The sequence below is a fragment of the Leptodactylus fuscus genome, chromosome 11, assembly GCF_031893055.1.
Source record: "Leptodactylus fuscus isolate aLepFus1 chromosome 11, aLepFus1.hap2, whole genome shotgun sequence".
Taxonomy (NCBI): domain Eukaryota; kingdom Metazoa; phylum Chordata; class Amphibia; order Anura; family Leptodactylidae; genus Leptodactylus; species Leptodactylus fuscus.
Window position 1 is genome coordinate 24,391,987 of NC_134275.1, and position 24,328 is coordinate 24,416,314.

At 40.3% G+C, this 24,328-nt stretch overlaps 1 protein-coding gene across 5 annotated transcripts in view; it reads left to right on the forward strand.

Moving 5' to 3' along the window:
* Nucleotides 1–19,972, forward strand: part of PHKA1 (phosphorylase kinase regulatory subunit alpha 1) — a 67,284-nt gene extending 47,312 nt beyond the window's left edge. For 2 of the 5 annotated variants that reach the window (XM_075259734.1, XM_075259737.1), the window contains exons 24-34: nt 3,978–4,057; nt 6,243–6,321; nt 6,473–6,602; nt 6,928–7,029; nt 7,788–7,903; nt 8,577–8,615; nt 14,313–14,342; nt 15,417–15,593; nt 15,683–15,736; nt 16,153–16,353; nt 16,785–19,972. In XM_075259734.1, the coding sequence (XP_075115835.1) occupies nt 3,978–4,057; nt 6,243–6,321; nt 6,473–6,602; nt 6,928–7,029; nt 7,788–7,903; nt 8,577–8,615; nt 14,313–14,342; nt 15,417–15,593; nt 15,683–15,736; nt 16,153–16,353; nt 16,785–16,958 (1,182 nt within the window). In that variant the 3' untranslated portion in view covers nt 16,959–19,972. The remainder of the gene's footprint in view (nt 1–3,977; nt 4,058–6,242; nt 6,322–6,472; nt 6,603–6,927; nt 7,030–7,787; nt 7,904–8,576; nt 8,616–14,312; nt 14,343–15,416; nt 15,594–15,682; nt 15,737–16,152; nt 16,354–16,784) is intronic. The other 3 variants (XM_075259735.1, XM_075259738.1, XM_075259736.1) reach the window with 2 other exon arrangements.
* The last annotated feature ends 4,356 nt before the right edge of the window (nt 19,973–24,328 follow it).

The window sequence follows — 24,328 nt, forward strand, 5'->3', positions numbered from 1 at the left end:
TTAACTCTTCCCTGGCCACATCTGTAACCACGAACGAGTTATACAGTAGTGCTTACACATATATGATATGATATTCTGATCAGTTGACTGTACCAGAAAGAAATTGAGCAACTAGGGAGCCAGAAACTACTTTCCTCGCAAACAAGGTCTTATGCAGAATTTTCTGAAGGGATTTGAAGTCATTAATAGAGACGAGCGAGTACTGTTCGGATCAGCCGATCCGAACAGCACGGCGGGGGGTTAAGCGGCCGGCCGGCAGTACCAGGTGCTTCCATTCATTTCAGTGCGTGCGTGCTGTTTGGATCGGCTGATCCGAATAGTACTCGCTCATCTCTAGTCATTAAGCAATATAGTGTGTTTATGTTCTTCTTCGTGACCCCGCACAGTATAACGTCCTCACTGGCTCGGCCCTACACGGTACAGGGTCCACGGAGTAATCTATTTTAATGTACTCTCCACTCTTGGGACTTCTTGCTCCTTCTCTGGTCCTGGTGTCCACATTAGACTGACACCGGTGCACAGGAGGAGTGGGGAGTCTTAACAGCAGTGAGTACTGAAAATCTTACTTGCTGCTCAGTTCCAGGCTACCACATGGTCTTGACTGATGACAACTTAAAATGTATGTCCGCTTTGTTTTGGAAAATCATTGTATTGTAAAAGGTTCAAACTATTTCTTGATGTTTCTCCACTTCAGTCTAGCTCTCATGTTAGCTGTGCTTGGTACTGTCAGTTAAAAAAATGTAAGGCCCGATTCCAAACCAGTGATCAACAGGGTTCTGGAAAGTTCTATACATGAAGAATGAGGTTCAATGGAACACTATAAAACATTGGGTTATGCTATGCCACCAACCCATTAATTCCAGACGTCTGCTTGGTTCCTATCATATGAGATTTGCCTATATACTTTGGGGTGTCCTTTAGGCTTCTAAATGTGCTTATGTTTTTGTTTTTTTGGTTAGGGTTCAAGTGTGCTTATGTTCTTGTTTTGTCTTTTTATTTCTTTATTTGTACTTGCTTATTTGTTTTCTATCCTTTTTTATTTAATCACTTATCAGTGATATGTGGCATTCTAGCAGCGCTGGAGTCCTGGGTTCAAATCCCACCAAGGACAACATCTGCAAGGAGTTTGTATGTTCTCCCTGTGTTTGCGTGGGTTTTCTCTGGGTACTCCGGTTTCCTCCCACACACCAAAGACATACTGACAGGGAATGTAGATTGTGAGCCCTATATGGGACAGTGACTGTCAATGTCTGTAAAGCGCTGCGGAATATGATGGCGCTATATAAGTAAGCATAATAAATAAATAATCCTTGATTCTCACTGTCCTGAGAACTTACAGTAATATAATCTCAGTTTTAGATTTGTCAGAAGACCCTAAGGGAGACTTCACACGGAGTAAACGCGTGTGTATTTTTGCAAAATACACGTGTAAAAATAAGACTCCCATTGACTTCCATGATATTTTTTACATGTGTAAAAATATGCCTGTAAAATGTCATGGAAGTCAATGGGAGTCTTATTTTTACACATGTATTTTGCAAAAATACATGCGCGTTTACTCCGTGTGAAGGCTCCCTTACTCGGTTACGCCTACACTTGAAATAGCAGATCAAACCTGTGTGTGTCCTTGGAAAGTTGCTCGTCTTCTATCTTCTCTTGCCCGTCCCCTCTCCTCTCCACCTTGAAAACTTAAGAAAAATGCAGCTCAGGGATTTAAAACCTGCTGTACATGAATATTACAACATCATAGAACAAAATAGCAGGGGCCAGAAAAAGGGAAGTAATACATAACTGCAGGATCAGGCTACATATAGGATTTCTTTGCAGTTTATCATACTGCTTGTGCAAAAAGCTTGTGCAAAAATATGCAAAAGTGTTAGAAATGTTTAATTTATTTGCAAAGCTGAATAAAAAAAATACTGCAAAAGTGTACAGTCTCCTTAATGTACACGGTGCATTTAGACACCCTTACTAATGAATACAACACATCAATCATTTACAGGTAGGTCCATAAATATTTGGACAGACATTTTTCTAATTTTGGTTCTGTAAATTACCACAATGCTGAAATTCAGACTTTCAACTTTAATTCAGTGGGTTGAACAAAATGATTGTGTAAAGATGTGAGGAACTAAAGCCTATAGATAAACACAATCCTTTCATTTCAGAGGCGCAAAAGTAATTAGACAAATTAATAATTGTAAATAAAATGTTAAGTTCTAATACTTGGTGGTTCACCCGTTGTTGACACTGACTGCCTGAAGTCTTGAACTCACGGACCTCACCAGACACTGCTGTTTTTCCTCCTTTTTAATGCTCTGCCAGGACTTTGCTGCAGTTGCTGTTTGTTTGCGGCCTTTCTGTCTGGAGTTTAGTCTATAACAAATTAAAGGAATGACTTGGCCATACAAGAATATTTCACTTATTTGCTTTATAGAGGACCTTTCACCATTTTACACACAGGCAGTTCTATATACTGCCGGAAAGCTGACAGTGCGCTGAATTCAGCACACTGTCGGCTTTCCCGATCTGTGCCCGGTGTGAAGAGCTTACGGTCCGGTACCGTAGCTCTTCTATGGTCAGAAGGGCGTTTCTGACACTCAGCCAGAGACGTCCTTCTTCACAGCACAGCCAATCGCGCTGTGCTGTGAGAGCTGGGAGGAACGCCCCCCTCCCTCCCTGATCATGCTCGTCTATGGACGAGTACTGCGAGCAGATGAAGGGGGGAGTTCCTCCCGGCTCTCACAGCACAGCGCGATTGGCTGTGCTGTGAAGAAGGACGTCTCTGGCTAACTGTCAGAAACGCCCTTCTGACCATAGAAGAGCTACGGTACCGGGACCGATAGCTCTTCACACTGGGCCCACATCAGGAAAGCCGACAGTGTGGTGAACTCAGCGCACTGTCAGCTTTCTGGCAGTATATAGAACTGCCTGTGGGCAAAATGGTGAAAGGTCCTCTTTAATAAACGGTTTGGGGTCATTGTCCATCTGTATTATAAAACGCCGACCAATCAGTTTTAATCAAATCAAATGACCAATCAAATAAAAGCTGAAAGTCTGGCCTTTGTCTGTGTCCATTATATAACTATAACTTGAATATAGCAAAAAGTAAAGAATATCCAGCGTCTCCAGAAGGTAAAAATTAACTTTTATTTCCGCATTAAAAAAATATAAGCATCACAGGTAAGTACACCCAGCGTACAGAGATTGTTGACGCTGGGTGTACTTACCTGTGATGCTGGATGACGCTGGATATTCTTTACTTTTTGCTGGCTTTACAAGTGGAACAAGGTCCATCCACATCCGTGCGGCCCAGGATCAGGTGTTCATGATTAAGGGGTGAGCTGAATATACATTGTTTTTTATAACTTGAATATGTTTCAGTAAGGGTGCATTCACACTACATTTCCTGAAGCTTATTCTGAACGTAAAACACGTTCAGAATCAGCGGCGTATAAAGCAGTTCCCATTCATTTCTATGGGAGCCGGCATACGATCGCTCCCCATAGAAATGAATGGGCTGCTTCTTTCACTGCGAGCAGTCCCATTGAAGTGAATGGGAAGTGCCGGCGTGTACGGCTCGGCATGAGCAGAGCTTGCCGTATACGCCGGCACTTCCCATTCACTTCAATGGGACTGCTCGCAGTGAAAGAAGCAGCCCATTCATTTCTATGGGGAGCGATCGTATGCCGGCTCCCATAGAAATGAATGGAGCTTCTTTATACGCCGCTTATTCTGAACGTGTTTTACGTTCAGAATAAGCTTCAGGAAACATAGTGTGAATGCACCCTAAAGAAGTAAAAAAAAACTAAATTTGTGCCGGTGTCCAAATATATATGGATCTAATATATGGACACTACTTCTTTCAACTTTTCTTGTGTTCTTTTGTTTGTTTTTCTTTTGTTCTAGATTTTAGTTATGCTTGTTAGATTGGCCAGTCTTTCTCACTGTTTGTGGTTTTCTTCTGTCTTCCATAGGCCTGCACAGACCTTCTGTCTCACCAGAAACAGCTGACCGTGGGGCTACCTCCTGAGCCTAGGGAAAAGACCATTACTGCGTACGTTCTTTAGCCAGTACTTAATCTAAATTGGAATTTACTCATACATATCCTACTAATATATTATAAATGTGAAAGTTTGGATGTTTGTGTGTTTGGATGTTTGTTCCTCAATCACCCAAAAACGGCTGAACGGACTTGCATAAAATTTGCCACATACATAGATAGGAACCCTTTAAATGACATCACTACACTACCGTAGTGAAGGAATTTAGGCTGACACAACACTAAAGGACCTGTGATGACGTTTTCACAGGTCCTTGAGCCATTCTCAAATATGATCATGCTAGGCAGTGGGCGGAGCTACATACTATTTTGTGGGCAGAGCTATATAGGATGCAGCTAGACAGTGTGAAAGCTGAAGAAAATGGAGTCTCTTGGAAGATCAGGAGACTACAGAACATGCAGGCTGTGTGTGGCCAAGAGGAGTATATCGGGTGTAGAATTTCAGTGAGTACGACGGGGAATGTGGTGTTCTGCCTCTGATGGGGGAGGGGGGAGAACTTTGGCACATTTCAGCAATATCCGTTCAGCCCTTTGTAACACAGAAGCTGCTCAGACAGTCACATAACCAAACCCCTGTAATCACAATTGCCTGATGTAGCAGAGTTTAGGCAGCTGTAGCACACCTCTATAGGCTCTCAATATGCTAACATGTACATACAGCTGGGTATCCTACGCATATGCAGCAGAGCCGAGACGTGGGAGCAGGCTGATCGAACTGTGGCAAATTTCTGCAACATCCTTTCAGCCATTTCCAACACAGAAGCTGCTCAGACACTGACATATGAACACCCCTCTAATCCAAATGGCCAGATGTAGCAGAGCTTAGGCAGTGGTGTAGCACAGCTGAGTACGCTCTCCATATGCAGAGATCTACACACAACGGAGTATGCTGCACATATGCAGCGATGTAGCAGAGCCGAGCCACGGGAGCAGGTGGATCATCCACAACAGCAATTGGCCAAATATAAGCGGCTCAGCGCCAACACCAACCCGCAGACGATGTCGCGGGCAGATGCTGATAGATAGAGATATATATATATATATATATATATATATATATATATATATATATATATATATATATATATATATCTAATATATATTTCTGAGCTCTGACACTGCCTACCTCTGATTAGTGCTCTTAATCACACCCCCTTGTCTACTCTGGCCCAAGACCATCCACTTCACAGTAGAGAACCTATCATAGCATATCAAAAACCAAAACTGATTGCACTGATAGCTCAGGAACTCTCGGCAATGTAAGAAAAATTCCACAAAATAAGGTTACAAGGATGTATTAAAAAAATGATCCAGAGAAGAAGCTTAATTTAATGCCTTTTCAGCTTTCATCATTTATCCACAAATATGAGATTTTTATTTAAAAAAATGTTCCGGAGCACAGGTTGAAAAACCTCTTCAAATATCTGCAGTACAAATGGTTATGCTGCAAACAGTACTGTTATGGTCAGTCTGTAAGGAAGGGAATGGGAGAGTGGAAACGCAAGCATGAAATTTGGACTAATCCTTAAAGAGGACCTTTCACCATATCTGGGCACAGGCAGTGTTATATACTGCCAGAAAGCTGACAGTGCGCTGAATTCAGCGCACTGTCGGCTTTCCCGATCCGTGCCCGGTGTAAAGCGCTATCGGTCCCGGTACCGTAGCGCTTTACAGTCAGAAGGGCGTTTCTGACCATTAGCCAGGAATGTCCTTCTGCCTCGCGGCGCCAATCGCGCTGTGCTGTGGAGCCGGGAGGAACGCCCCCTCCCTCTCCTGATAATGCTAGTCTACGGACAAGCTGTGTGAGCAGAGGGAGGGGGGAGTTCCTCCCCGCTCCACAGCACAGCGCGATTGGCGCCGCGAGGCAGAAGGACGTTCCTGGCTAATGGTCAGAAACGCCCTTCTGACCATAGAAGAGCTACGGTACCGGGCCGTAAGCTCTTCACACCGGGCACAGATCGGGAAAGGCGACAGTGCGCTGAATTCAGCGCACTGTCAGCTTTCTGGCAGTATATAGAACTGCATGTGCCCGGGTATGGTGAAAGGTCCTCTTTAACAGGTTTTCATACGTTTATATATTATACATTTGCTTGTATATTACTGAAGGTAAATACTGAGGTTGTCTCTGGATATGTTTTGTATTCTGGTATTTAAATGGACTATTTATCTTCTATTTTAGGCCACTCCCATATGACAAACTAATTTGTTTAATTGAAGAGGCCAGTGAACAAAATATGACTATATCTATCCTTACACAGGTAAGAATGATTATGCTTACCAAAACATATATGTGAAGAAGAAGCTAATACTGGCATGGCTAACTTTATTTTATATTAATATTTGTGTATTATGGTATGTAAATATCAATAGCTATATTAAAATAACATTACATCATATTCTTTACCACAGGAAATCATGGTGTATCTTGCAATGTACATGAGGACACAACCTTCTTTGTTCGCTGAGATGTTCCGCCTGAGAATTGGACTTATAATCCAGGTGATGGCAACGGAACTTTCCCAATCTCTACAATGTTCAGGTACAAAAAAAATTTCACAGTGGGAATAAAGTAGGCATAATGTACATGAAAATATTGGTATCCGCTCTAGCTTATGATGGGGCATTTTTAAAGTTACTGTAAAATCTACACCGTTTTTTGGCTGCAATTTTTTTTTCTGCAGTATATACTTTGTTTTGGGGGGTTTTTTGTGGGGGTTTTTTTTTCCCCCCGCTGCATCGCACTACAGGGGGCCTTAGCCTAAAGGAACATTTCTGGATTGGGAGACAGATATATTACAGCTCTAAAAACTATTTAGCTATGATATGTTAATACATTGATTAATATATCTATCTTTATCGTACAGCGGAAGAAGCCACAGAAAGCCTCATGAGTCTAAGTCCATCTGATATGAAGAGTCTTTTGCATCACATCCTCAGTGGCAAGGAGTTTGGTGTGGAAAGAAGTGGTATGTACACGGTTTTACTCTTTATGGGCATCTCTGTAGGCCAATGTGAGGGGATTCAAATGCTGGTACATCAAGCAAGTACAAAAATGGGGTTCACATGTGCCTTGTGTGAATGAAGCAGTTATGCTCATTCTTGGCCACCAATCTGTTCACATCTGACACTTCCAGGATGATGATCATGGTCAATCATCTTACTTGTGTAGCACCAACGTACCATATTGCATTACAGCTTTACAGACATTGTCAGTCATTATTGCATGTGATATATAGACAGATCTATATATAATTTCTGTACATCCAAAATACGTCAGTAGTGTGAGACATGAAATTTCATCGCATCGGTTGCGTAGGTTACCAGTGACTTGAAAGGGGTTTCCCATCACAATATATTTACATAAGACATTAAAACATCATTTTTGATCAGTTTGATGGGACCTCCAGCAATCCTAAGAACCAGAATACTGGTTGCACTTGATTCACTAATCTAACCAGATTGACAACCGTGACAAGTCATAAAGACAGAGACTGATTTGAATGTGGTATTTCAAGCCAAAACTAGGAATGGGTCCTGAAAAGTGGAATGGGTTTTGAGGGAAAAAATATAACAGGTAGTAATTTTTACTTGATTCACAAACTTTGCAAACAATTTTTTTTCATACAGTTGTGTACAGTTCTTTTTGATTAGTTGAGAAGCAAAAAAAAGTGCCATAAATACAGAAAAGTAAAAAAGACAAATCATTAAGTTCTGTTTCTTATAGTGCGATCTATGGACAAAATGGCCAGTCCAGCTATTTCCATTCATGAATTGGGAGCAGTTGGAGCAACCAAGAGTGAGAGAGCTGGAATCACCCGTCTAAAGAGTGAAATAAAAATGGTGAGCTTAGAATAAGACGAACGTGTTATATTTATATGTCTGCAGAGTCTACTGTTTTGTGCAGGAGTGTAGTAGTTGCAGTTGCTACCGGGCACAGGACCCTGAGGAGGCCTCAAAGGTCCCTCTGCCACATAATATATCAATATTCTAAATGGCACAAGGAACTTATGTACCCCATTACAGATTTTTTTCATTGGGCTCATAAGCTTTGAGAATCGCCCCCGGTTTGTTTTTTGTTTTGTTTTTTCTGCAGTTTGTTACTGGTGTCTTGTTAGATTGTTAGACAGTACAAACCAAGCCTATGCTGTGTGTACTTCTTTCATACAATTGGTATGCTAGCAAGAAGTTCTGCACCCCAAACGACTGCTGAGACCAGTCAGTGGCCTCAGCGGTTGCTAGAGCGGGACTTGTGACACTCGCATAGATTACCGCTCCTTTTCTTTATTTTTTATTTTACATCTAGCCCAGCCTACATAAGGGTTGGTCCAATTGAACAACCCTTTTAAAGCGAAAAAGGTTGCAAAGGTGTCCTTACCATTTAAGGTTGTGTTTGAGATGAATCTGTCCAGTTTCATGTTCTACTGCATTTACTGACTGCCTTTATTTCCATTGCTCGTATGATTGGTTATGATCTTGGTGTAACAAGATATATAAATAACTCTTTCTTTTCCAGCTGGATAAACGTAGGCCGTCTCTGGCTGCAGATAGCCAGGTGAACTTGTATGGGCTCTTGTATCACTGCTACGTTTACACATGCCTGCTCCATTCACTGCATGGGCTCTTCACTTGGGCTAATGTTCTTAATTGTGGGCCACAACCATGGTGCTTCAAGTAATTGCCAATGGTCGGTGTCACGTTTGAATGGGTGTCAAAGTGTATTTTTTTTAAATTCCTCTTTGTCACGTTTAGGATTTGTGACTTATGATCTTAACAATGTTTTATCCTCATTTAAGGTTGCAGAGAGTAATCTGTCTTTACAGTTATTAGCTTCTATATATTCTTTTTTTTTTTTTTTTTCTTTTGTCATATTTCTTGGAGCCAGCGGGCGGCTTACTTATGTACGTCAGTGTTGCAAAGATGGTAGTAACTACAAAAGAGTAACTCTAAGGCCTAACAGGTGGCTGTATCATGTCGTCCTGTGCTGCTCCGTACTGCAGAGCTGTAGCAAATCCATGAAGGAAGCCATGTACATAAAATAACAACACATTTTATTTATACAGCGCCAACATATTCCGCAGCACTTTACAAATACCGTATTTTACGGACTATAAGGCGCACCGGACTATAAGCCGAAGTCCGGTGTGCATTATATCTTATTGAAAGCGGCGGCAGGCAGACTTTGCCAGCGGCCGCTTAACCCCCCGCGTGCCAGCCGCTTCTATTGGAAGCGCTCGGCAGGCGAGGAGGGGCTCTATCAGCAAAATCATGCTGATAGAGCCCAACCGTAAACGTTAGATTAAACTACCCCCCCCCCCCCCCCCCCCCCCCCCCCCCCCCCCGTTTTAAAATAAAAGCCTGAAACAGAATGTGAAACTTACCGAGCGGTGCAGGGTGGGCGGGCATTCAGGCCTCCTCTTCCTCCGATGTTCCGTCCTCCTCCGGCGCTCGCAAGCTGATAATGGCCAGGGCACATGCGCAGTAGAAGCATTATGATATTGCGCATGCGCCCAGGCCATTATCAGCGAGCGCCGGAGGAGAAGGACGGAACATCGGAGGCAGAGGAGGCCTGAATGCCCGCCCGCCCGCCCTGCACCGCTGGGTAAGTTTCACGTTCTGTTTCAGCGTGACTGCAGGGCTGCCGGACACTTCCTATTCATTTCTATGGGAGCAGGCATGCGAGCGCTCCCCATAGAAATGAATGGACTGCTTTTTTCCATTCATTTCTATAGGGAGCGCTCGCATGCCGGCTCCCATAGAAATGAATGGGAAGTGTCCGGCAGCCCTGCTGTAACGCCGGCGTGTACGGCTGTGATACACGCCGGCGTTCGGTAGTGTGAATGCACCCTTACGGTGCCTTTTATGTATGTATGGAAGCGGCACGCAGTCTTTGCCGCCGCTTCCATCCATATATAAGCCGCACCGGACTATAAGCCGCACTTACGATTTCTGAGGAAATCGTAGGTTTTTATGTGCGGCTTATAGTCCGGAAAATACGGTAGTAGGGTTAAAGTCCAGACAAAATGAGACATTACAGAGTAATAAATCAATTCATACAATAGGAGTGAGGGCCCTGTTTGCAAGAGCTTACAATCTATGAGGTAAATGGGGTGACACAAGAGGTAGCTGTGACCACATGAAATAGCATGAAACTCCACCACAAATATTCATACTTAGTTTGGTAAGGTGCCCATTTTTATTTTAATGGGGGCAAGGGAATAAGCTACTGCAAGACCCCTCTGACAGTGACTGTTCATACATAGAAACACAGGATTCAGGCATATTGAAATCCAACATGACTGACTGTTCTTTTTGTGAAATCTGTCATTAGAGGAAGGTCAGGAGGCCCCCATACATATAAGATCATCTAGTTCTGCTGAGTTTTCTATAACCTTCACTTTTTACATGACTACCGCTATACCACTATTTTTTTTTTTCTAGGGAAGGGGGCTCTGCTGTGACTTCTGTAAGAAAGGAGATATTGGGATATAAGAGTGTAAAACATTGCTTATTTGCACTAAGGAATAAGTGCACTGATAAAGCTGGGAGTAGAGATGGAATACGACTGAAATCACACAGGGACAAAGCACCGATTACTGTAAAAAGGATGCTACACTGAGCTTTTTTATGTAAAAACTGCATTTTAATGAGGGGTGCAGCAAGGATATAGCATTCTGGTTACACTTCTGTTTCATAAGAAAGAACTAGATTTGTCCTACTGTGACAAATTATGATATATATACATACGGTATATACTGTATGTGTGTATGTGTGTGTGTGTATATATATATATATATATATATATATATATATATATATATATGTATGTATGTATGTATGTGTATATATATATGTATGTATATGTATGTATATGTATGTATATATATATGTATGTATATGTATGTATATGTATGTATATATATATGTATATATATGTATGTGTATGTATATGTATGTATATATATATATGTATATATATGTATATATATGTATATATGTGTGTGTGTGTGTGTATATATATATATATATATATATATATGTGTGTGTGTGATATATATATATATATATATATATATATATATATATATATATATATATATATATATATAAACACATATATATCTATCTATATATATATATATATATATATATATATATATATATAAAATATATATATATATCCTATTAATATTATAAATGTGAAAGTTTGTGAGTTTGGATGTTTGTGGGTTTGTGTGTTCGGATGTTTGTTAGTCAATCACGCAAAACCCGCTCCACCGATTTGGCTGAAATTTTCCACAAACATAGTTAATACACCTCATTGCGCAATAGGCTACTTTTCGTCACAATAGCGCACATACGTTTTTCCCAGGACCCCCACAAACCCCAAACTCACATCACTATCTCTGCAATCTCACACACTTTGGACCATAGCAAGCCATAAAATTCATATTGCCCTCTACAGCCTCACCCCTAACCCCACACAATCACATATACATATACTTTACCACTTTGCGCCTCACCTTAACGATACTCCAGGAGGCTCTCTTTAACGCTCCGGAGCAGCCATGTTTGCCAACCCCCACCGCTCTGACAATCCGCGACACCGCCCACCCATGTCAATACCCCTAGGCGGTCTAATAAATGCAAAAAAAAAATAGTTTAAAAAAAGTAAAAAAAATATTAAAAACAAAAAAAAAGGATTAAAAATTCAAATCACCCCCCTTTCCCTAGAACACATATAAAAGTAGTTAAAAACTGTGAAACACATACATGTTAGGTATCCCCGCGTCCAAAATCGCCCGCTCTACAAATAGAAATATATAGAAATATTTTTCCTGTTCGGTAAACGCCGTAGCGGGAAAAATGGTCAAAAGTGCCAAACCGCCGTTTTTTCACTGTTTTGATTCTGATAAAAATTTGAATAAAAAGTGATCAAAGCAATAACATTTCCTGAAGATGGTAGAACTACAAAGTACACCCGACCCCGCAAAAAAAGACGCCCTATACATCCCCGTACACGCACGTATAAAAAAGTTACGGCTGTCGGAATATGGCGACTTTTCAAAAAAAAAAGTTTTAACAGTTTTGGATTTGTTTTTAAGGGGTCAAAATGTAACTAAAACCATATAAATTTGGTATCCCCGGAATCGTAACGAAACACAGAATACAGGGGACATGTCATTTTGGTTGCACAGTGAACGCCATAAAACCAAAGCCCGTAAGAAAGTCGCAGAAATGCATTTTTTCTTGAAATCCACCCCATTTTCAATTTTTTCCCTGCTTCCCAGTACATTATATAGAATAATTAATGGTGGCATCATGAAGAAAAATTTGTCCCGCAAAAATTAAGACCTCATATGGTTCTGGGAGCGGAGAAATAAAAAAGTTATGGGGTTTAGAAGGAGGGGAGTCAAAAACGAAAATCAAAAAATGCCATCGGTGGGAAAGGGTTAACTTCAAATACTTCTGTCCCAAAGTCACTATGTAAAGTTTCTCACAACACCGTATAGCAGCTCAAATACAAATTAACTTCAACACAAAAGTCTCACATATTCTCTGAATTTTAGCAAAAACAAGATACAAAGTTACATTTCATATCCCATACCTTATACACAGTACGAAAACCTTACCCGCGCCTGTATATACCCACTGCTACAATCACCGCAGACGAAGTCGCGGGTACCAGCTAATATATATATATATATATATATATATATATATATATATATATATATATATATATAATATATACATACACCGCTTCTATGGGACTTGCAATCAAGTGACTGCAGGTTCAAGCCCCCTGGGGGGGAATAAAGTAGTTAAAAAAAAAAAAAAAAAAAAAAGCTTTAAAAATATATAATAAAAAAAATGAAATAAATAAAAGTTCTAAATCACCTCCTTTCCCTAGAATATATATAAAAGTAGAAAATCATATGTCAAACACATACACATTAGGTATCCCTGTGTCCGAAAATGCCCGGTCTACTAATAGTTTTCTTATACGGTGAACGTCAAAATCACAAGTGCTAAACCACCGGGTTTTTTTTTTTTTCAATACAAGGTAATCTAAGCAATAGACATTCCCCAAAATGGTATAACTAAAAAGTACATCTGGCCCCGCAAAAAAAAAAACTCTATGCGTCCCCGTACAGCTGCAGGGTCACCTGTCAATGTGGCCTTGCAGCTGTTGCAAAACTACAACTCCCATATATTAAATATTTTACCATTTATTGCTTCAAAATTTTTTTCCCCTATTTTCCTCCTCTAAAACCTTATAGTCCAGTGCGTCTTATAGTCCGAAAAATACGGTAAATATAATAAAAATTATGGCAAACTTTAGTGCAACACAAATATTCAACAAATTTGTGACCCCATAATTTAATTTTGACACAGGAGAAAAAAAAAAAAAAAAAAAAAAAGCTACAGTGAGGAGGTAATAAGAGTGGTGGAATAGACATGAGGTTAGGGCTGTGGTGGTGGTCGTGTGTATTCTAGAAAGGATAGTGGGTGACAATAGGGTAACAGTCTTTTAATTGCTGCTCAAGTTTCTTAGTTTCTTATGGTAGAGTTGGAAGGGACCTCAAGGGCCATCGGGCCCTTGAGTTGAGTCTAGTAAGACGATCCTGTAACATTAGAGTCTCGTTTGGAGATGAACCTGTATTGGGAGAACCGACCAACTAACTAAATGCTTCTTACATCTAAGAACTGCCTTTCTGCAGGTGGGAGTCTCAATGGCATAACATGATGGCAGGGGTCACCGAATTATTTCACTGATTACAGAATTAATTTGCTGAGCTGTGTAAAAATACATGTAATCATTTGTAATCCCGCATGAACCTTTTAATTGATACATTTCTGCTTATTTTTTTATTCATTTATGATGGTGATTTGAGGTTATACCTTTTTTGTAAATTAGGTTCAATCAGTTCTCTAATTCCCATTTATATACTGAGTGGATAGTGAATGCCTCTAAGCATTGCTTAAGTGCACTCAACAAAATGTGCTCATCCATTAGAATTCTACAGTATATATTGGGAAGTTGGAACACAGAATCTGCTCCTTTCTATGAGCCTTGTTTACTACTAAGAACAAAGACTAGCTGAAGACTAAGAACAAAGTTTGGAGATGGCTAATGCTGCGATCCAAGCTTACTTACATATCTGCTTCATTAACTAACCGGGCATTCATTCCGAAATTGTGTATATATTAAATGCTGATTCATTTTATTTTATGTTTTCCTATATAGGATATGGATTTATTTTCTGTTGCATCACTGGTAAATATAATTTTATTTTGTATTTATTTGCTAATTATTACTTATTATCCATTGAGATGATGAATATATAGTTTGGCTGGGTTTACACTGCACTTTATTTTATTTTTTTTATTTTTTTGAGAAGCATTTAAACAAGGACTTTGACCCAAACCTGTATGGGGAAAAAAAGGTATTGAGACATAACTCTTAATCTTTTAATTCAGGTGTTTCATTTGGTCTTTTTCCAATGAGGATGGATATGATGATGATGATGATGATGATGATGATGATGATGATGATGATGATGATGATGATGATGATGATGATGATGATGATGATGATGATGATGATGATGATGATGATGATGATGATGATGATGATGGATATGATGTGATACATTTGTGAATGAATGGGTCCTTATTAGAGATGAGCGAGTACTGTTCGGATCAGCCGATCCGAATAGCACGCTCCATAGAAATGAATGGATGCACCTGGTACTTCCGCTTTGACGGCGGCCGGCCGCTTAACCCCCCGCGTGCCGGCTACGTCCATTCATTTCTATGCGAGTGTGCTGTTCAGATCGGCTGATCCGAACAGTACTCACTCATCTCTAGTCCTTATTAAAAATTCAATAAATTTGACCATGCCAATGTAATAAGATGTCACCATTGTAACATGCCAGTTTGTGAAATTTGTCCTCTCCTTGTGGAAAAAGATTCTGTATAAACTGTTATTTATTCATCGGTAAGTGAGGCTGTGGGCCAGCGAACCTCACAAACACTGCTATTAGGGAGGGGGCGGGCAGGGCCATGTCAAATGTTTGCCTTGGGACCCAGCCATTCCTAGTTACGTCACTGGGGCCTAGCCTCACAAATGCTCTTCTGGATGAATGAGCAAAACTTCCTATAGCCAAACTCAAAAATCTTAATTTGTAGGTGACCCGATACTTTTGGCCAGTACATCTATGCGATCTATGTATACTCAAGAGATTTCTTATGTGAGAAGACATTTCATATGTGATAAGCCACTATCTTTGTATGGCAATAGGATTTGTAAAAATATGATATATTCTAATGATCTGATCTTCAAAAACAGAGAACTGGAGACGGGTTGTTTTCTTCTGGAGGGGACCTCTCCACATCCACCATCTCAGATGGTGACAGTGCTTATGACAGTCGGCAAGGCCAATGGCTCAGGAGAAGGCGTCTGGATGGAGCTCTGAATAGAGTCCCCGTAGGCTTTTATCAAAAAGTCTGGACAATCTTACAAAAGGTGAAACATTTAGATAACTATAAGTGCTATAGAAAATAAGATAAATCCATCTGTTCACAAGTATTTATTGGATGTCTCATTTTGTTTAGTGCCATGGATTGTCTATTGAGGGCTTTGTCCTGCCCTCCTCCAGCACCCGTGAGGTAAGGAATCTTAAATAGGTTTCCAAATCTTTAAAGGTGTTGTCCGGTCTAAATTTTATTGTTTGTATAATGAAAAGTTACACAGTTTTCTATATGTCTTCTCGCTGAAATTCACGGTTTACTTACAGTGGATACGTCAGTCCATGTTCATGTGATAGACACACAGGTACATGGCTTGTTACAGTCACAACACCATAATCCCAGCTGTGTGTCCATCACATGAACACGGACTGACTTCAATCCACTGGAAGTGAACGACGGATGACAAACCGAGATCTAGAAAACGGAGGAATTCATACGGAAAGTATATTATAAAATCAATATTGTTTATAGACAGAATACTTTCATTTACTTCCCTCTTGATACTAGAAGAGTTTGAGCACCAACTATTTCAATCTGTTATTTCCCACACACAGATGACCCCAGGAGAGTTGAAATTTTCTGCCCATGTGGAGTCCGTCCTTAATCGTGTTCCACAGCCAGAGTATCGCCAGCTCCTTGTAGAAGCCATATTGGTTTTGACTATTCTTGCAGATGTAGAAATCCAGAGTGTGGGTGGCATCATCCATGTGGAGAAGATTGTACAAATCGCTAATGATTTGTTCTGTCAAGAGCAGGTATTTATACCTTTTTTAAAAAAAAAATTATTATTTACCTTGTATTGATCCCCATATTTCATTTACTTGTTTCTGGATTTCACAATCACAGATTCTGTTACATTTCTTTGCTTGATATGTGATGGACATGCAGAACAAGTTAATGGTCACACTGCTTGGGTGGGAGGGGGATGCTAGTGCTGCAGGCCTTGCTTATGGCAGTATCCAAGGACGATCTTGTAAAATAAATAAATCCCTCCATCCCCTCTCTGTCCTGGTTGCATGCCTGAATGGCCTTTGATAGTGTTTTAAAGTGCTTGAAATACTGAAATCCCCTTTGTTAACTTCTTCCAGGTTCACAATATCGATAGCCTGTTATGAACATGTTATGTATAATATCAATTTTCTCTTGAATCTTTTATACATTTTGGCTTTTTCTTGCTTGTTTTTAGAAAGCTCTTGGCGCAGATGATGTCATGTTAAAAGTTGATCCTGATACCGGAATTTGTGCCTTGCTCTATGACAGCGCTCCCAGTGGACGTTTTGGCACAATGACATACCTCTCCAAATCTGTGGCAATAACGCTACAAGATTCCCTCCCACACGGAGGTTGCACCATGCAGTGACCCTACTCCAGAATATTGCAGATCAATTGTAAAACACTACATGAGCTCCCTGTTGCTGTTTGATGTTCCTTACTTATTGAAACCTCGCACCCACCTGAAGTAACTTGTGATTTGTTTGTTTATTTGTTTGTTTTTTGTTTTTTCTTTAATATCAAGAATTCAGTTTCTGATCCACAACAACCTACTGAATGTTTACAGACACTTGTTTTCACTGTAACAAAGGAAAAAGGGCGAATAGATTTTACAATTGTAGTTTATGTTCTGTTCACATAATCACATTGGCATCACAGCTTCTGTTTTCACAAGAGCCATGACTGATCCTCTGTTCATTGTGTTTCATTATGGTGTCTGATTTTTTTTTTTTTTTTTTTGGTCATTTGTTTTACTGGCTATAGTCTTGTTTACAAGCAATAGTAAGCAAATTTCAGGGTGACCAGAGCCATTTTCAGTAATACACAGGTTCACTCACCGACGCACCTATAAGATGCTTTAATGCTTCCGTTTTGCTGAACAAAATGATGTGGCTTCCAGCATATCTTAGTACATGCGGTTAAGTATTGTGTTATGGATTTCATTGCTCTCTGAAATACCTTTTCCCCAAAAAAAGGTATCAGGTTGATATTAAACATATGGAACTGAAACAAGTTTTGCTGACTTATTATAAAGAGAATAATCCGACAGATGTTGTAAATGGAGGGGATGTAATTGGATATTCCAGGATGTTTTATTAGTAGAGCTCTCAATATATCAATTCTGATGCTGCCTTGGCCCTGTCTCTATCTCTAGCTCCTGGTCCCAAAAAATGACTGATCAACCCCTTTATTAAAAAATATATACCGTATATACTCGAGTATAAGCCGACCCGAATATAAGCAGAGGCCCCTAATTTTACTACAAAAAACTGGGAAAACTTATTGACTCGAGTATAAGCCGAGGGGGGGAAATGCAGCAGCTACTGGAAAATTTCAAAAATGAAAATGGTGGGAGTTTTTGGGTGCAGTAGGTGCTGGGGAAGGGGAGGGGGTGTTTTGGTTGTCTGTCTGCCCCTTCCCTGAGCTTGAGGACTGGGTTTTTTTTTTCCCCCACTTGGAATTCAGCCTGGCTGACTATAGGGTATCTGCAGTGCTCCTATTAACCCCTTCCCGACGGAACAGGAGCACTGCAGATCCCCTATATTCAGTAGACCGGCACTGTCAGACACGGGGATACCTAATGTGTATGTGTTTTTCACAGTAATTTTCTACTTTTATATGTATTCTAGGGAAAGGAGGGATTTAGAACTTTTATTTACTATATTTTTTTTATTTATTTTTTAAAGCTTTTTTTTTTTTTTTTTCCACTACTTTATGGGAGATTCTATACATTACTATTGCGGCTGGTCATAGAAACCCCCTTGCTTGACGAGTATAAGCCGAGGGGGGCTTTTTCAGCACAAAAACTGTGCTGAAAAATTCGGCTTATACTTGAGTATATACGGTATATTAATGGAAAACTTCTCTCTACAACATTATTTTTACTTTAGATTTTAAAGAGAAAAAAAATATTTTATTCAAACTCATGGATGTGACCTACTGTATATAGAGGGAATGTCTATAACTCAATCTGCCTAAACCTGTTAGGTTAAAATGCAGTGTTATCTGCAGGCAGTCTGTTATACAGCAGGGGAAGCCGAGCAGAATGATATACTGGATAGTTTGTGGGAAAACCTTCAGTACAAGTTGTTTTTTTTGAGCATTTAAATCTCTGCTTTCAGTTATCAGGAGGGCGGATCTGCTTGGTAATTGACAACTATCTTTGCACACTCCTGATAGAACCGCCCACTTGACAACTACACTCAGAGCAGAGACCTAAATGAATGAAATAGAACTTTGAACTGAATCTTTAACAAAAAAGTAGTTTATGCAACAATCTGCTGAGCTCCTCCTACTCTATAACATGATGCCTACAGACTGAACTGCATTTATATATGACAGGTTCACTTTAAGTGTCCTTACTAGAGATGAGCGAACACTGTTCGGATCAGCCGTTCCGAACAGCACGCTCCCATAGAAATGAATGGAAGCACCTGGCACGTACACTTTGCCGGCGGCCTGTCGCCGTGCCAGGTGCTTCCATTCATTTCTATGGGAGCCTGCTGTTCGGAAAGGCTGATCCGAACAGTGTTCGCTCATCTCTAGTCCTTACTTAATGCATGTAAGAGAGCTGGAGAGAATTACTATTGATTTGTACCTAATGGTAGTTCAGCCTCCAGATTAGTTTTTCATGTCCTTTTATATCATTTACATGAAGCATGTTGATTGTTAGGTTTTGGAGAACACGATTTAACTCTTTTGGCTCCTTTATTTGCACTTTTACGTGTTTGTACTACTATATGACAATGTTTCGTTTATTCTGGAAGTAGTTGAATAGTGTATACTTCTCATATTATGTAATAAATTACACATAGCTGCAGTATCCTGCGATTTTCAGATTTTTACACTTAACACGTTGCGGATACACACTGCTTTTGTTGCAGATTTTGCAGTGATTTTTTTTTTTATTTTTTTTTTTGAGCAAGCGCCAAGTTTGGTTACGAAAGGAATAGGAAATATATAGAAAGTACTTATACTTCTGCTCAGTCCACCCTCTGGCTCAAAAAAATGCAGCAAAATCTGCAACAAAAATATCTGCATTTCCACAATGTGGGGCCTCAGCCAAAAAGTGTTTTCCAATGAAGACATACCCACCGGGCAAAATAATAATAATAATCTGATGAATGTGGGTCACACTTCGTGATTCCACACCATGGAAATGTGTAAAACTGCCCATAGAATTGGGATAAGTAGCAGCTGAAACAAAGGTAACCCAATACGTCTTCCCACAGAGACCTCCATGTTACAATAAAAAGAACATAAAGTAATTACGGGTTGAAATTCATACAGATGTTCCTTCTACAATTTCCTTTTTTCCTTCCAGATATGTGTATCTCAAGATGGCCAGATTTAATAAAGAAATGTTTAGCATTATTGTTACAAGTCTACTTGTATATTTCTGTGTGTTGTCACCAGTGGTTTTGCTGTGAATCCTAGCTATAGTGAAAGTTTTTGCTAGCAAGTCACAATATTAAACTGGTTTCATGATGGTTGGAGTTCTTAGGCCTCATGCACAAGATTGTGTCTTTAGAGTACCTTTCGTGCTTCATTAATTCCTATGGGGGGGGGGGGTTCTGTTTCTGTCAAATATCACAGAGCAGGATAAGACCTGCGGTATAATTGAATCAAAGCAGAGCAGCAAAGCCCCACGCCAACACGCAGATGAAGTCGGGGGGGGCAGAGACACACACAAACAATATATAAAATACACGAGTGCAAAACTGGGCAATACTTATAGGGCCACTACACAAACAAAAAATGAAATATACCCATGCGAAACTGGGTCCTCCTGCTAGTACATATATAATATAGATAGATTAATGCATAGACAGCATATAACGTCTACTTCTCTATAACACTTACAAGACACAGTCTCCAATATACATGTGGTTTTATGGATTCTATTACAGTGGTGTAACTAGTAAAGACTACACCTCCCCCCACCCCCATTCCCACAGTATAGCGTCCCCCTGGTCCCCACACATATAGCACCCCGTTGATATATCTAGGATGTGGTATTGTAGCGCACCCTTTTATTTTTGTTCCTTCCAGTTCTGGTGATTTTATGAAGATCTGTGAATGCAGCTGTAGGCCTTAGTGATATGAATTAATTCTGCACATGTTGAACTCTTTTATTTTTTTTTTTTCAAAGGTTTGATGTATATAAATTTTGATTTCCACTTTTAGCAAATAATATACATTAGTTTCAATAGCCTGAAAGTGCCTGTTCTTGTACTGTACCAATATATAGGTATGGGGGGGGGAGGAGGTAGTATAATTTTTTTTTTAATATTGCTTTTTAAGTTTTATTTGTCCATCTCAAAATTGTGAATTTCTGGAGACCCCTGGCAGCGAAAGGGTTAAAGAGGCTCTATCGCCACCCCCAGCTACTTTAAATCGCTCCCATAGTTCTGTAGATGCTGTTAGCAGAATAAGAATAATTTCTTTCTTATGATTCAGAACCTGAGAGATGAGGAGAAAAAGCAGTTTTATTCTTTATTCAAATGAAGACCTTGGAGAACAGGGGGAGTTTTCTATTATTACTGAGCACTGCTGCGTCATCACTAAACACACCCATCCTATATTTAACCAGTCCCTCTGGGCAGTGTGAGTTGATCCTCCCACTGCTCCAACGTCATGTATAGCTGTAGTGAAATTCTTTTGCAGGCAAAGTTTGCGCATGTAGTACCGGGTGTGCTTGAAAATACTGTGTATGAGCTGTCTGTAGGATCCGCCTTACATGCAGAAGAGGAGAGGTATATGGCAGAACTAACAGATGGACTAGGCTGAATAAGGGTGGGACTGCTGGAGGACGGCATACTGCCACCAGTTTACCCACATCCAGGCTGAATGTGGAGCTGGAGAAAGGTTCTGCAGTCTTTACTTTGTGGGACTACCTCTTTAGGGATTATGGTGCAGCTATTTTGTTATGATACATTGTCACATTTTCAGAGTCCAAAGAGTACCAGAACAATGGAAATCAAAAGGAAGTGACCCTCATTTTAGAAACTAGATCTCTCAAAAAAAACCCTCATCTATGGGTGTTAATGATTAAAGATTTTCCATTAATATTTAGTTTTTGTTCAAAAATTTTCCAGGGAATTGAAGGGTACCTGATTTTTCATGAATTTGTGGAAATAGGTACAGAATTTTGATGTATACATGGAGTTCTATGAATTATTCTGCTGCTAATAATCGCATCATAGCTGAAGCACAGTTTCCATTTGTCTCTGAGACTATGGCTTTGTAGAATAAGGAGCAGGCTTCTCCATCCAATATAACTAGTTTGGATTGTTTACATGTAATTCTTCAGGAAGTAACAAACCGTAGCACACAAATAGCGAAGAAAAGTGACCATAATATAGGAGATCTAGGAACACTGAACTGTAAATATAGGGTAAACACATGCAGGTACGCACTCCACTCTAGTGTCTACCATGCAGACATGACACCAGAGCAAAACAATCTAATGCGCACAGTCAGGAAAGCTGCTTACTGGCCCTTAATATCTCATCTGTAGTCACACAAGCAGCCATAAGTGAAAACAATTTTTTTTTTTTCTCCTATTGTAAACTGTGAGATTTGCAGAATCCACAGTCTTTTGCACACAGAAACAGTTTGGAAAATGTGTGAAGGCTTTGAAGAGAATCGGCACCTCCCCTCTTCATTCAGTGGTTCAACAGAGGAAAGCAACTCCCCCTCCACTCACTGTGATCTCTTCTTGCTTATCTAATGTATCTATTTGTGAACTTCCCTGGAAACAAATGAGTGAACTACAAATTAGCTAGAAGGGAAACGCCTGGTCCAGGAACAGGAGACAGAAGTGACAGTTTTTTCAGGTAGAAAATACACTTTTTTCAAAATTAAAGTGCATTACATTTTGATCTAGAATTACATGCTCTATTAAATTGAACTAAACTCTGAAAAATTAGTCGCCATTTAAGTGCCCTATTTTGTTACTTAATTTCTCCTAAGTACGCCAATACCCCACTTGTGCTGATAAACTTGTGTTTGGGCATATGGTACGACTCAGAAGGAAAGGATCGTAGACTTGGCACCAGGAAAGCCTTACATTTAAAGGGATTCTACCATTAAAACCATTTTTTTTTTTTTTTTTTGTGGATAAGACGTCGGAATAGCCTTTAGAAAGGCTATTTGTCTATTACCTTTAGACGTGGTCTCCACCGCACCGTTCCTTAGAAATACCAGTTTTTACCGGTATGCAAATGAGTTCTCTCGCAGCGATGGGGGCGGGCCCCAGCGCTCAAACAGCGATGGGGGTGTCTCCACCGCTGCCAGAGAAGTGTCTCCAAGCGCCGCCTCCTTCGTCCGCAGCATCATCTTCAATGTCTTCTTCCGGCGCAGGCTCGTAACTTCTAGGCCTCGGGCCTTGGGCAGAGCAGACTGCACAGGTGACGGGAAAATGGCCGCTAGCACAGTATTGTTAGTGGCCATTTTCCCATCGCCTGTGTGCTTGTGGAGTCTGCTCTGCTCTGCTAGAAGTTACGAGCCTGCGCCGGAAGGAGACATTGAAGATGACACAGCGGACGAAGAAGGAGGCGGCACATGGAGACTCTTCTCTGGCAGCGGTGGGGCCCGCTCCCATCGCTGCGGGAGAACTCATTTGCATACTGGTAAAAACTGGTATTTCTAAGGAATGACGCGGCGGAGATCACATCTAAAGGTAAGAGACAAATAGCCTATCTAAAGGCTATTCTGACGTCTTATCCACAAAAAAAAAGAGGTTTTAATGGTAGAATCCCTTTAAATTCTAGTTCTGAACAAATTCCCTCACATCAAATATGCATTCATCCGACTATACAGTGCGTTACTCTCATCGGCTGCAGTCAAACACTTATTTTCTCGAGCGGGAATAATTTCCTCACCGAGAAGAAACCGCCTGTCGGACAAAACATTTGAAATCGTCTTCTGAACGCAAACAAGCACATAACATAAATAATGTATAATAACTTTTAAAGTTTTGGAAATAAACTTAAAGCTCTTTTTCCATTTAGCCTATGTTCAATTGTTCCATTTTTTTGTTTTTATTAAATTTTTTGTTTAAATTTTTCAAGTATTTTAGTGTTTTTAAAATACTTTTGAAGTAGTATTTAGTATTTCTATTTAAAATACTTTGGGATGAAAGTATTTAGTATTTGTATTTAAAATAATTTCCCAACCACTGGCCACCACCAAAGGCCTGGCGGAGGCCGAAAAAGGAAGTCTGGAAACAAAATGGTAACAACCAGTGGGTGAGTGAGGTTTGTGTGAAGTTAAATAATAAGGCATACTCATTAGAGATGAGCGAGTAGTTGTTTCGAATAGCACGCATCCCATAGCAATGAAAGGAGCCGGCTGGCACGCAGACAGGGCCGGCGTCCTGCTGTTTAACACCCTGTGTGCCGGCTGCGTCCATTCATTCCTATGGGTGCGTGCTATTCGAAACTGCCATTTCGAATAGTACTTGCTCATCTCTAATACTCATATGTTCTTGGTGCACCGCTGTCCGTTCGGTCTTGTGTTCACGCATCATAGATTCTGGAGGTCTTCAGCCTTGCACGACTGCTGAGACCAATCAATGGCGATGTACGTTACTGACATCACTTGTCCCTCTCCAGCGACCAATGAGGCTGCTGAATGGTGTCATGGTGGTCATGTGAGGCTGAGGACCACTACTGTGAGGCTGAGGACCACTACTGTGAGGCTGAGGACCACTACTGTGAGGCTGAGGACCACTAC